The 14841-nt window shown below is 35.2% G+C and overlaps 1 protein-coding gene and 1 long non-coding RNA gene across 7 annotated transcripts in view; one reads left to right on the top strand and one right to left on the bottom strand.

Annotated features, from left to right (window-relative positions):
- Window positions 1–863: 863 nt before the first annotated feature.
- LOC141363273 (uncharacterized) lies at window positions 864–3769 on the bottom strand. Its single transcript, XR_012368826.1, has 4 exons — window positions 3664–3769; window positions 3154–3241; window positions 2776–2863; window positions 864–1909 (listed from the first exon to the last, which is right to left on the bottom strand). It is a non-coding gene; the product is annotated as an uncharacterized lncRNA (long non-coding RNA).
- Window positions 3770–12314: 8545 nt separating this feature from the next.
- Window positions 12315–14841, top strand: part of LOC141363260 (NACHT, LRR and PYD domains-containing protein 3-like) — a 50825-nt gene continuing 48298 nt past the window's right edge. For 2 of the 6 annotated variants that reach the window (XM_073865871.1, XM_073865870.1), the window contains exons 1-5: window positions 12317–12609; window positions 13442–13526; window positions 13712–13810; window positions 13992–14105; window positions 14331–14444. In XM_073865871.1, coding sequence (XP_073721972.1) covers window positions 13761–13810; window positions 13992–14105; window positions 14331–14444 — 278 coding nt within the window. In that variant the 5' untranslated portion in view covers window positions 12317–12609; window positions 13442–13526; window positions 13712–13760. Of the gene's footprint in view, window positions 12610–13441; window positions 13527–13711; window positions 13811–13991; window positions 14106–14330; window positions 14445–14841 lie in introns of all 6 variants that reach the window. The other 4 variants (XM_073865869.1, XM_073865866.1, XM_073865868.1 and 1 more) reach the window with 4 other exon arrangements.

Here is a 14841-nt window from a genome sequence, read left to right as displayed (position 1 = left end):
ATGCGTCTCAATTATGGGCAGAAATCATAATGTAATGACTTAATGAAAACAAGAGGTGAGAAATTAAATTAAAATACAAAACATCAAGGCAAAGAGATTATGATAAGATTTAAATTAAAACACAAAAGTTTTTACAACTTTTCACAACGTTATATTTTCATTGTAATTAGGTATTGTAGCGGCACAACATTAAAAACAAAAATAAAATAACATCTAAATAAAACAAAAAGGACGTTTTTGAAACATTGTATAATACCTACCCAGCAAACACAAAAACGTTATAAAAACGTTTTTTTCACGTTGTGAAAAGATTGTGATAACGTTATTTTCCAACGTATTTAATACGACCAAATGTCGGGTTTTTTGAACGTTATAAATACGTATTTTCACAACGTTGCAAAAAGGTTTTGATAACGTAATCTAAACGTTTTTGCAACGTTGTAAAAATACGTATTTATAACGTTCAAAAAACCCGACATTTGGTCGTATTAAGTACGTCGGAAAATAACATTATCACAACCTTTTCACAACGTGAAAAAAACGTTATTAATACCTCTCATGTTGCACGTGCCGAAACACGCTGGGCGTTAACAGAAAGAACTTGTTAATCATCAAACCTGTGAGCTCCTAATCCTTCTGGAGGTAGGTCTTCCATTATTTTAGTGAAAAATGTAGTAGATTTCCAGAAGGCTTTGAACTAATTTTTAACACAATTCTTCTTAGTGCCCGTTAGCTACACTGACAAATCACTGGAGAAAATATCTTATGCTAAGAACTACAAGGATTTTATTTAATGCAACCTAATATGACAAAACGTCTAACTGACATATAATTATAAATATTATGAACAATGAAATAATGTAAAAAAAATAATAACGTTTAATAGCTTGTCAAAGACGCCATAACATACATATCAAGTCAAAATAAATGTATACAAACACTGGAAACGTTTACTAAAAACAAAACCAAACAAAATGCCAACACTTTGCATGGTAATTAAAAGTTGTAACGTGTTAAACCAAATATTTAATAATACCACTTATCTCAGTTCTCAATAATGATATATTAATTTGTCAAACAAGTATGAGGATTTTAATAATTATTAAATTCATACAATAGTCAAGCAAACTGTAATTTTACGCATCTGGTTTATTTTCTGGGCTGATCTGCTTGGTATGTTTTACCAAAAAAGTGTAAACCGAATTTAATCTTTTAATTCAACTTACCTATCTTAATGCATTAAGAAAATGCATAAAGGCCTGGTTTCACAGACAAGGCTTAGCTAAAGCTAAAATCTTAAGAAAAATCACTGGCACTGGCTTATTTTAAAATCTCGCATTGAAAGTTCTTTTCAATTGAGACAGCTCAAACATGTGTCTTAGTCTAGGACTATAGTCAAGGACTATAGGCTTAAGTCTTGTCTGTGAAACTAGGGATAAGCATTTATCTCATTAAGTAACAAAGTAATGTTCATATAGCAATCATATAGCTTTAAGATAATACAAGTCATGTGTTTCACGTCATGCTCAGTTAAACAGACAATTATGATTATAGAGGAAGTTTACAGATTTCCAACCCACTTTGTAATGTTACAATGTCTGTAATATATGTAATCTGTCATTTGACAGAGTATTGTCAAGAACTAATTGGGAATTTAAGTTTAACTCAAGAAAAAAAAGCGTAAACATTGTCTGTTCAAATACCCCAATTTATTGTAAAAATATAAAGCGAGTTGAAAATCTGCAAACTTATGCTTTGAGGCAGTGATTGCAATATATATAATGTTTGGCAGTTTTGTATGTCCATCCAGTTGCCATCATCTGAAGTCTCTGAGAGTGTAGGTGTCATCTGATGTCTTTACAAGTGAGGCTGGATCCATACTGGAGCTTCTGTAACCTGTATGGGTATCCTGATAGATAAAAACAGGAAAGCAAAAGGATTACCATAGCTGCTGTTCATATTATTTCAAGCAAAAGATGAGCATGTGCACTTGATTAATACTTTTAATTACTTGAGAACAAGGTTATAAAATCTGTTATGTGAATGCTTGGCTAAAAAGGTAGGACTTTTTCTAGATTTACAATGGAAGAGTTTGGGAGTAAAATGTGAAAAAGCTCTGCCTCCTTTTGTGGACATCCTGGGTACTACCAAGAATTTTGTGACCTTGTTAAGCAATTATCTGGTTCAAAATCACAATCTGATTTTTTTCTGGATCCCTTAGTAAATTTGTCCTCATTATTTGGGGAACCTCTATGGAACAAACTACATATGTAATAGTATCATTAAGTTGGAGGAACAAGCCATCATAACTATAATTTACAATACCTTAAAAGGTTTATGTTCAGATTTTTTTTACACCCTTTATTATATGAATATATTGTAAGTTGTAATTTATTCCTGTGATTAATGTTGACTTTTCAGCATCATTACTCCAGTCTTCAGTGTCTCATAATCAACCAGAGTTCATTCTAATACGCTGATTTGCTGCTCAAGAAACATTTCCAATTATTATCAAAGTTGATTGTTGTGTTAAGAAATAGTTTAGTGTTATTTTAGTGTTACCTTAAAATGGTAAGTTGCACTTCTGTTTGTTATAAGTGAGAGTAAAGATTCTGTTTTGCATCACAGAAATTACACTTAACTACATATTCACAAAGAAAACAGCTCATCTAAATTGTGATAATTTCACAACATTTCTGTTTTCACTGTATTTTTGTCAAATAAATAAATCACAGCCTTTTGAAAAGTAGTGTTTAAGTTTGAGGTCTTACTTACTAGCCATATGGTTCATACATAGCCCCTTAGAGATGTTTTCTGACAGGTTTGCTTGAACTCTGCTGCATGGCCATCAGCATGGACAAATCTACAAACATAACATGCAACTTGTAACCGAGCAAACAATATTTAGGATGCAGTGCAAAAGGAAACAAGCAAAAGTAGAGTTGAAACGTTAAAAATAGAATAGAATACAAAAAAGCTGAATTTTATGTTTTAGGTTTACTTAACTGTTATTCATTTAATATTGTGCAGTGTCACTCACGTTTGTCAAAACCTTCTTTAAATAACTGTACTACAATTTTTAAAGGAAAATATCAAGATGCAAGATTACGTTGTGAAGTGCATATGAAGTGATTGAATGAGCTTTTTACTCACATGAGTTTTCAACATCTCTGTCAGCAGCTCCCTTCGAAAATGCTGAAATTTTGAGCTTTTTTATTATAGAGGGGTTATTTTGTCACTCCTGAAATCAGAGAACAACTTTTATCTATATTGGTTTACGATAAAAAAAAATTGTAATACTTTCAGCTAATTTTGACGTCCCATAAGCTGCTACGGTTGTCTAACGTAACTAACCTTACATCCACTGTGAGTACATCGCATATTTTTAGGATAAACAAATTAACTTACTTCCAATAATGCATTGACACCCTTTACAACACATTTAAAACCTCCCAATGACAAATTTAGATGTTCTCAATCGCCCAAACTTTCATAAACAAGCGCTAAAACTATAGCGCTAGCACCATGCTAACGGATATGCTAACGGACTTTCCTCGAAGACACAAGCCATTTCAATGAGGTAAATATTCAACAAAAGCGTATCAATTAGGTGTCAACCACAGTTGTGTGTATTCTTTTTGTAACTTGAGGGACTAAACTTACCTGAAAAAGTGAAGAAAACGATAAGACACACGGAGCTTCGCCGCTTTCTGTTGTTCCCTGTAGCCTCGTTTCCATGGTAACTGATGTCACTTCAACGGATTTAAAGTGCCCGCAGCACACACACACACACACACACACACACACACACACACACACACACACACACACACACACACACACACACACACACACACACACACACACACACACACACACACACACACACACACACACACACAAACACAGCACTTACATAAATAAACATCTTAGAAAACTACATAAACAATTTAAATCACATTAAATTATTATTAAATTGTGAATTTAAAACTTTTGGTTGTTCTTTGTCATATAGGATAATTTAATCTTTCTATTTAATCTTTTTATTTAACTTTTTTTAGCTATTACGCTAATATTTTATTCTTATAAGATTCTAAACCTGTATAAATGTATTTGCTCTAATGAACATGAATTTGATGATGTTCGTAATTTAACCGTTCGGATGCCGCATTTATATAGTATACTTTTGTCCTACTATGGAAGTGAATGGGGCTTAACAGTTAAATTACAAACATTCCTCAAAATATCTTACATTGTAGAACAAATACATTTATACCGGGTTGTAGCAACATGAGAGTGAATAAATGATGACAGAATTTTCATTTTTGGGTGAACTATTCCTTTACTGCTCAACGTGTTATGGAGCCATATGCACATGTTGTTTTTCCATTTCTGAGTTGGGTGTGTAAGTCACCAAATCCAACTTTATATTATCGTTTTATCTAAAATATAGCACAATTTTGTTCTATTAAAAAATCCTACAACTGCCCAACTTGAAAACTTTACAATGTAAATTTCATTAATTAAAATGAACTGTAAATACCATTTCACATAATTGACAATTATGAATTTTTTCTTTGTGTGTGTGGCCCTTTCAAAAAACTTAAGCTATTCATATGCAGTGATCCAAGGATGCTTATGAGGGACTATGTGGATCGCTACAGTATGTGGATATCTGTTATTATAAACATAAACATCATTCATATCTAGCATGTAGATAGAATAGTATTGAATTATTTTTAAATAGAATTTTCCAGCAAGTGTTACAACTCTTTTAATTAAACCCCACCCATGGGGTTATCTGTAATGTTTGCACTTCTGTCAGTTTAACCAAATAAAAATATATCTGGACTTTATAAGGACTAATATAAGCAAGCACACGCTAAATCTGAGCTGCCCTGAGCCAGTTCAGAGTTGTATAATGTAGCTGCTCATCGAGATTTGTGTGAGAGTGAAGGAAATCCCACTGCACCCTGCTGAAAAAATCGGCATACAGCATAATTTCCCTGCTGGTTTGATGCTGGTTTAGCTGGTGGTAACCAGCATATCAGCACTAAAAGACAACTCTTGCTGTATTTTTAGCAGGGTATGCCATGCACGCTCGCGTATTAAAGTTGCTTTATTGCATCAATAATGCGCCCACGGCATTAAAATAACACAAATTAACTCTAAAGAAGAGAAGTATGTTATGTTATATCTAAAAGCTGCGAGTGGGAACTGTGCAGCTTTTTAGCAACACCTTTGCTCTTTGGTCTGCCCATTTTGAGAGAGAGGGATAGAGAGGGTAAAGCGATATTTTAAGCGGAGCAGCTATTGCGTCTGTGACGCGTTTAGTGATCAACAGAAGGCAAGCCGCTGGCCCTGCATGATGGAGCAGCAAAAATCAATGCCGTATCGGCCCCAAAGTGCGTCGTCGGCCCACCAGCAATATGTCTACCAACCCAGTCATGCCTAAAACAAAACTTTGCAAAAAAACCATTGCATTTTGATTTGGTTTCGTTTGCGTAGTAAACAGACGTTATGTTTACGTTTTATTCCAACGTTATGAGAACGTTATTTTGACACCTAAATAAAACCTCTCACAAATGGTTTATTTTGGTCTGGTTTTATTTTCGTAGTAAACGGACGTGGTATTTACGTTTTATTCCAACGTTATAATTACGTTATTTTAACACCTAAATAAAACGTCCTACAAATGGTTTATTTTCGTCTGGTTTTATTTTCGTAGTAAACGGACGTGATATTTACGTTTTATTCCAACGTTATGATTACGTTATTTTAACACCTAAATAAAACGTCTCAAAAATGGTTTATTTTGGTCTGGTTTTATTTTCGTAATAAACGGACGTGGTATTTACGTTTTATTCCAACGTTATAATTACGTTATTTTAACACCTAAATAAAACGTCTCAAAAATGGTTCATTTTGGTCTGGTTTTGTTTTCGTAGTAAACAGACGTGATATTTACGTTTTTTTACTACCTAAAAAAAACGTACTAATTAGGTGCCTTTACAACGTATTAAAAACGTCTTTTTTTGGTTACATTGTTTTATAAAATTTAGGGTGACGTTTTTAAAACGTTTTTAAAACGTTGTGCTGCAACATTACCTAATTACAACCAAAATACAACGTTGTGAAACGTTGTAAAAACGTTTTGTGTTTGCTGGGTACTTTACTGCACAACCAAATACCTGGGGCACGTTCAAGCTCACACCGGTGCAAAACGTTTTGCTACGGTTTCCGGGTTGAACGACATGTTTCCTGGAAACGGTGTGCAACGAAATGCAACAGGTTTTAGAAGCGTTTTCTCTTGTTTGGTGGGTGTGTCAGAAATGTCGGTCCAATCAGCGGCAAGATGTATAAAACCACGCGGTAGTAAAGAGAGATGGGTTCAAGTTGGAATGTTGTCTTTCATTCTGGACGGCAAGGTCAGTGACTGTAACATTGAGGGTCTTTTACAGTATTAAACACACATTTATAACTATTTCATCAGGCTTCAGAAACATTTTAAAAGAACACAAAGAATGGCCTCTCAGCTACCGTAGTTGCAACTCTTGCGTCATCACAACAGGGTGTTCAACGCATCACTGTTTTTGTTTAATAAACGTTGTGCAACGTTTTGTCGGGGCTGAACGCAGCCCTGTTGTGTGTATCCCAGCTAACAATTTTTGGTTCCCAAAACGTTCCCCTAACGTTAGTTTTTGGTTCTCAAAACGTTCCCCTAACGTTAGTTTTTGGTTCCCATAACGTTATTTTCCAAGGTTTGTTTTTGGTTAGCCAGGAAAGTTTTCTTTACAGAAATAGAACGTTATTTTTAGGTTATTTTAACGTTTTCCTATCGTTAGAATAACGTTAGGAGAACGTTCTCCTAACGTTAGGAAAACGTTAAAATAACCTAAAAATAACGTTCTATTTCTGTAAAGAAAACTTTCCTGGCTAACCAAAAACAAACCTTGGAAAATGCACAGCTGACATGGAGTGAAAAATGATCTCACCAGGGCGCGTTGCCGCGGCTCCGTGCACGCACTGACAGAGCGCGCAAGACTCCAGCCTCAGTGAAGAAGTGAAGGCTTACAAAAGTACGGCACGTCTATTAGTACATCCCATAATGTGTTTTGGTTGGTTTTTATCTATCATATCTATCTAAAATAAGTAAAACACATTTCCGTATAAGGAGGAATAAAATAATTTTTTTATATAATATTTAATACAAAATCTATAATAATTAAATTTTGCTATTACTGGAAAAAATGTCTATTAAAATATTATACCATTATATAACACAGGTTATTTTATATAAAAATACCTCAACACATCACATATTATGTATTTAGATAACATTATATTTTATCAAATATATAATAGTGACTTCAACACAATAAAGAAGAGTTAAAACAGATATTTATTGAAAATATATAAACATGTAATTCACTTTAGTTTAACAGACCTTACAGCAGCCGCCTCTCCATTATTAAGTAACAACAATCAGCATCTCTCTCTCAGTTTTTACAATAATCAAAAGCTTCTAACTTCATATTCTCTTCATGGAAATAATTAAAATATATTTTCGTTTTCACATATTTAAGCTACTTATGAAGAAACAAAAAAGAAATCGCTAGAATGATATACTCTGAAGCAGGGCCGGAGTGGGACTCATTTTCAGCCCTGGAGTTTCATGCCTTAGACCGGCCCACTTTAGTTCACGACTGACTATTAAAATAATATCTTTAAACCCTCAGTACTAGTATAAGTCTGCAGTAGTGCACTGTTCTCTGCAGCCTTGCAATTCACTGTATTTTTCAAATATATAATTTCATATTCCGTGCAAATGCAGTAAACAATTATAATTTTTGCCATAATCATGCAGCCCTACCATAAGACCATAATATTACTAAAGTAAACTTATTCAAAAACTAAAGGAAACAAATGTGTTTGTGTTTTCCTCTATATTTCTATTTCTAAAAAATTTTGAGTCTTGAGATGAACTGTTGGGTTGATAACGTTTGGAAACCCCTGATATACAATACACAAGCAAGATTGATCAAGTGAAACAAATGGAAAAAAAGTATTTTAGTACTTAGATCATGTCTATTGCTAAATAACGTAGGCTAAGGTAGGCTATTGTGGTAAAAAAAAAGAAAACATCATGGATATACTTTTAAAACTACTTTTTTCAAATAAACTAATGAGTTTTGCATCAAATAGATGTTTTTTCCTCTTGCAATAATTCATAGACTATTCATAGAGAATTCATCTGACTTGGATAAAAAATACGTTTTGTAAATTATTTTCCTTTAAGAGGCCAGCCCGTTTGTATTAAGACCCGCTCAAGTTTATTTAAAATATAATAGACGCGCGGCCGGCCAGCGCACTCAAAAGACGCGCTCAAGTTATTTAAAATATAATAGACGCGCGTCCGGCAAGCGCACTCAAAAGACTCGCTCAAGTTTATTTAAAATATAATAGACGCGCGGCCGGCAAGCGCCCTCAAAAGACGCGCTCAAGTTATTTAAAATATAATAGACGCGCGGCCGGCAAGCGCACTCAAAAGACTCGCTCAAGTTTATTTAAAATATAATAGACGCGCGGCCGGCAAGCGCACTCAAAAGACGCGCTCAAGTTATTTAAAATATAATAGACGCGCGGCCGGCAAGCGCACTCAAAAGACGCGCTCAAGTTTATTTAAAATATAATAGACGCGCGGTGTTGTGTCGAAGTCTGTTCCCCCTATTTTTCCCTTCAGTGTAGTGTTTTTATGGCGTTTTTATCACGTTATAGGTTTTATTATTTATACATTTAAAGTTTTAATGGCTACTGAGATGTATATGTGTGCATTTCTGTAATGTATCTGTATTGTTCTTAATGGTAAGTCAATTATTTTTACAGTATGAATCATATTATATGTATAATATTTATTTAATTATGTATGCAAACATTACATTTTTAAAACAACCAGTAAAGAAAAAAAAAGAAAAAGACAGGCTATATTTTAAAAGAAATACCCTAATAGAAAACTGTCAAATGCATGAAATATTTAATAAATTCTATTATAAAATACATGATATTATGCCTTTTTAGTATAACCAATTCAAATCTTTAATCTTTCTAAATGTAACGTGATGAAAACGCTATAAAAGCACTACACTAAAGGGAAACATAGGGGGAACTGAGTTCGACACAACACCGGCAAGCGCACTCAAAAGACGCGCTCAAGTTTATTTAAAATATAGACGCGCGGCCGGCAAGCTCAAAAGACGGGCTCAAGTTTATTTTAAATAGACGCGCGGCCGGCAAGCGCACTCAATATGCGTCTGAAACAAAACTCGTGTCCAAGTAAGCGCTTTGAAAACCAGAAGACAGCGGCACGTCCTGCGTTTCCCATGCGTTTTAGATGTCAATGAACTAATGCAAGAATTCTTCCAATAAGTGGTCGGGACTCGGGACACAATCAACTTGTGCATAAAGCGACGGGGACATCTCTCACCCGCAAATACGCGTCATCCCGGTGGCATGACAACACCGGCCCTCGTGGCCAAAAAAAACAGACCGGCCCACCGGGAATCCTCCCGGTTCTCCCTATGGCCAATCCGGGCCTGCTCTGAAGTTAAAACGCAATGAGAAATAAATCAGTCACTTTAGGTTAAAAGATCACAGTTAGTCGGCTATCCGTTTTTACAACAATAAAAAGTTTCTAACATTATATTCTCCTCAAATTCTCCTCAAATCGATTGGAAATCACTCGTATATATATTTCTTCTCACATATTTAAGTTACTAAATCAAGAAAGAGACAAAAGAACCGCTAAAATAATGTTAGTCTCTGAGGTAAAAACGAAAGGACCGTTATTTTTTTAAATTAACGACTTTTCCTGAGCACAAGATAAAGCGGGTACTCGTGAAGAAGGCGGCAAGCTCGTGCAGACAAGCACGCGCATATTAGACGTGCACACTAAAGGAATAATGGGTTTAATTATGCATTCACTTCATTTCCTAAAAAAAACATAATAATAAAATAACCATTAGAGAACGTTATGTATAAGTTATTTTTGGGTTATTTTATGGTTCCAGAAAACCAAAAAATAACCAAAAAATAACGTTCTGTATAAGTTATTTTTAGGTTATTTAAAAATAACCACTCTGCAACGTTATGAGAACGTTATTTTATGGTTCCAAAAAAATAACCAAAAAAGAACCAAAAAATAACGTTCTGTATAAGTTATTTTTAGGTTATTTTAAAAATAACCACCCTGCAACGTTATGGGAACGTTATTTTATGGTTCCAAAAAAATAACCAAAAAATAACCAAAAAATAACGTTCTGTATAAGTTATTTTTAGGTTATTTTAAAAATAACCACCCTGCAATGTTATGGGAACGTTATTTTATGGTTCCAAAAAATAACCAAAAAAGAACCAAAAAATAACGTTCTGTATAAGTTATTTTTAGGTTATTTTAAAAATAACCACCCTGCAACGTTATGGGAACGTTATTTTATGGTTCCAAAAAAATAACCAAAAAATAACGTTCTGTATAAGTTATTTTTAGGTTATTTTAAAATAACCACCCTACAACGTTATGGGAACGTTATTTTATGGTTGCAAAAAATAAAACCTAAAAATAATGTTCCCAGAACGTTATATTTTGGTTCCCAAAAAATAACCAAAATATAACCAAAAACTAACGTTAGGGGAACGTTCTGTGTTTGCTGGGATCTTACAGTTTATGGCGCCCTCTAGCGGCCTATACAGGTAACAACCATAACACATGTCAATCTTATACATGACACCATGGTTAATTTTCGTAAGGGTACTACACTTTTACTATAATAAAGCATTTTTTATACATGTTTATAAAGGTCTGTCCATTTAGAACAAAATGTGCATGCATGTTTATGTAGAATGAACACACCCCTGGATGAATATCTAAAAAGCTGCTTTAAAGCAACACTATGTAGTTTTTTTACCTTTAAATAATGTCTCTAAAATTATTTCAGTGATAGAACAACTTTTAACTGGACTAATTGTACTGTTGCTGCAACCTGAGCAGCCTCCTAGCTGCTACAAGCACACTCTGAAAGTGGCGGTGGAGGGTAGAGCACACAGCCCCGCCCCTCCCCCTGCAGAAGAGTGTCTGATACCAGGCACTGTTGCGCTTTTCAAACACATGGGGGAGCTGTAAGTCATTTTTACATGGAAACTACATAGTGTTGCTTTAAAGGACAATATTCCTGTTAATGTTAAACAAGTATTTTCAGTCCCATCTGGACACAGTGCTTCGCTAGGAGAAGCACTTTCATTAACATCTTTTATGTTTTTTAGCATGTTGTCTTTGTTATCTGTTATTAGGCATGTTAGACTTTATGCAGCGCTGCGAGAACCGACATCATACGTTGATGTTGTCAACGTATCACGAGAGCGAGTCGAGAAATTACACGTAGAGGTCTAATTTTGAATCGCTCTCGCGATACATTGACGGTCATAACCTGTCAGCGCTAGCCTGACTACGTCAGACTTCGTACTTCCGCTAAATTTCATTACGCTTCTGTCTATGAAGCGAAGCAAAATAGCAGAGGATGGTAATTCCAGGCTATGTCAGCGCTGCAATAAAACGAATACGCGTATTATTTGCGGGCGCGCGCCTCTAGCCCTGTATGATTATAACTATGGTGTGCTTCAGACTTATTACTGTATAAAACATGAACAAATACATTCAGTGAACTAGAGCCAGTCTCACCCCATGGCGTCAATATTTGACGACACTTGACCATGCGTCAATATGTTGACGCGGAGGGTATACCTTTCGCGTCATTTTTTGACGAACTGGGGACTTCAATACTATTAAGTCCGTTGCATTCTCTTTCCTATTTTCTTACCATTTTCGCGTCGGTTTAGGGTTAGATTTACATAATGACATCCCTACCCAAACCTAACCCTAACCCCAACGCCAGGTGACAACTGTTTAATTTCGCGTACCTAATAGAATTGAAGTCCCCAGTTCGTCAAAAAATGACGCGAAAGGTATACCCTCCGCGTCAACATATTGACGCATGGTCAAGTGTCGTCAAATATTGACGCCATGGGGTGAGACTGTGTTGATCTGAAAGACATTTGACAGTAATATTTATTTTTCCTAAGTGACAAAGAGCCACAAACCTAACACTGTAAACGGAAAGGGTATTTTAGTTTTAGAACTGTAACTTATAAAATAAGTTGCTCGTTTTAAAGTAATTAATACTTGTGCAACCCATCGAAAATGCAGCATGACATTTGAGACATGTCAACGTTTTTTTAGTCTGAAATACTAATAGCGGACATACTTTGGAGCGCTTCATTTCTTCGCCGCTCTACAGTGGTTGCGTCACCTATGTGATAACTTCCAGGTGTTTGCATTCAGAGCAGCGAAGAAGAGATGAGTTTCGCTTTGCAGAAGAAAAGAAAAGAGAGTTTCGCTTTGCAGCCTTATAACGGACATTACTAGATTTATTAAGAAAATGGGATCGGATCGGCACATGGGTTCAAGTACTCGCCGAATCCGATGCCAGAATTTTGTTGTGGATCGGACGCATTTCCCATACTGGTATCGGAATCGGAAGAACTCTTGTAAATTCTAAGGTAAGTTTTCATTAATTCCTTTACTTTACTTTATTAAAGTAAGTAAACAGTAATGTTTATTTTGTTGCTAGTAATTCGATTGACTAAAATAATATAAACTTTACTGTTGACTGATAAGCTGGCAGTTTGATCGAGGTTGTGACGCAGCTGTATTGTGGCGCTTTGTATTTGCGTTGATCAGTTAGATTACAATTATTTAAAACTTCAAAACTGCATTTAGAGGCAGATGACGCCAATTTTGTCATCTCAGTTTCACTTTGCGATTCAATTCCGGTTGATGCTCCAAAAACGAAAGAAGCGCCACACAGCACTTTTAAAATGTGTCAGGCATTATGCCCAGCTGCGCAACTTCTTGAACTTCAGCCAGCTCCTTTGGTAAAACAGGCATGACTTGAGCAGGCTGTGATGTGAATATCATTATGGGACTGTGGTGCTCCTCATCCATAGCTTCCACAGTGAAGGGAGAGCCAGGCATCAAAAGAGCAAAGTCTACTTTCCAAAGTCCAATGTGAAGCATTACGTGGCATACGCTGGAGTAAATCCTTATTAAGTCCATTATATAAGATGTCCTTAAGCATAGCATCATTAAAGTTTACCTAGTAGCTTAAATTCGGGAAGTCCTTAATGTAATCCTCAATCGGGCAGGTGCTCTGGCATAATTTATTGCCCTTATTTAATCAATATTAAAGATATGAACAAAAATGAATTTGACATGATTTTTGATAAGACAGGCACATTTATTTTGTTGGCAGCCAGCAATCATTCGTGTGTACCCTATTTAAAACAACAGCAAGAATTAAGCTAACGTTAGCGGTTTTCATATCGTAAACAGGGGCAGCCCGCTGTGGGCTCCAATTTTTTGCCCGCAGTGGACCCACCCGGAGCCCAAACGGGACATGTTTGCTGGGATAACAGAGGTATATTACTCCTTTCTTTTTTGTTTTGTGTTATATGTGATTCTTCAAAAGAAGGAACATCTGTGTTAACTTGTGTTGATGTAATGTTTTGTAGTTGTGTAGATGTAGATTCATTCATTCACTCAGCTATAATGTCTGTTTATTCACTTTAAGTTTTTTTGTGTCTGAATGTTATTTTCATTCAGTATCAGTTGTGGAGATCAGATTGATCAGATTCACATCTGCAGCTCCATCATGGAGCAAACACAAACATCAACACATGAAGATTTTTCTCCAGGATGCAGGTACTTTATAGAAACACTTTATTAAATAACCTTTACATTACAGAAAAATATAGCAGTATCTTTGTTTTTAATTAAAATCTAAATATCTAAAACCTTAATAACACTTAAAGTTTCTTGTAATTATTTTTGTTATGAAGATTATTAATGTGAATTAAAGTATTAAATCTGTTGTGTGTTATAGTTCAGATCATCAGAAGAGATCAGATCCAGAGTTTAGCTGTGTGTCTATGAAGAGTGTTGTGTCTATTGATCATCCAGTAAATTTTAAGAGGGATGATACAAGGCCTAATCTAAGGTATGTTAAAATAATCTGTGATGCATTATTTTATTTAACATTTTGAAGTATTGATGTACAAAAATTGAGAAATTCGATCTTTTCATTATCAGACACATTAACAACTCAGTTCAATACAGTTTTTGAAGGAGCATAATGAAAAGATTAAAAGTACTTTATGATTGTATTCAACAAATAACATTTAATTTACCATCAGTATTTATTGTAATCTGTGGTGTGTTATAGTTCAGATCATCAGAAGAGATCAGATCCAGAGTTCAGCTGTGTGTCTATGAAGAGTGACGTGTCTATTGATCATCCAGTAAATTTTAAGAGTGATGATACAAGGCGTAATCTAAGGTATGTTAAAATAATCTGTGATGCCTTATTTTATTTAACATTTGAAGTATCGATATACAAAAATTTAGCCCAGAATTGCTTGCACAGTGACATCTGTGAAATTCGATCTTTTCTTTTCATTAACAGTATAGCTCAGGGGTGTCCAATAGAGATGCGCGGTTGGCGGTTACAGCCGCGGACTCCGCGGATAAACCGCGGATCGGGCGGATGACGTGACGAAAAATAATATTTTAATTAAATTCGGGCGGGTGGCGAATCGACTGCTTGTTATTAGCTTTGTTCTTCAAAGCATACAACCTTAAAGGTGAGCATTATGTCTATCAAGGTGGCAGGCTCAGAAGTTCGCGAAGAGAACTGAAATGAGACGGTCTAGCCTTCAGAGGACCCATAATTTGGG

This window comes from Misgurnus anguillicaudatus, unplaced genomic scaffold (assembly GCF_027580225.2).
Source record: "Misgurnus anguillicaudatus unplaced genomic scaffold, ASM2758022v2 HiC_scaffold_33, whole genome shotgun sequence".
Classification (NCBI taxonomy): Eukaryota; Metazoa; Chordata; class Actinopteri; order Cypriniformes; family Cobitidae; genus Misgurnus; species Misgurnus anguillicaudatus.
The sequence above is the reverse complement of the archived record's forward strand: the minus strand, read 5'-3'. Positions and strand labels throughout refer to the sequence as shown.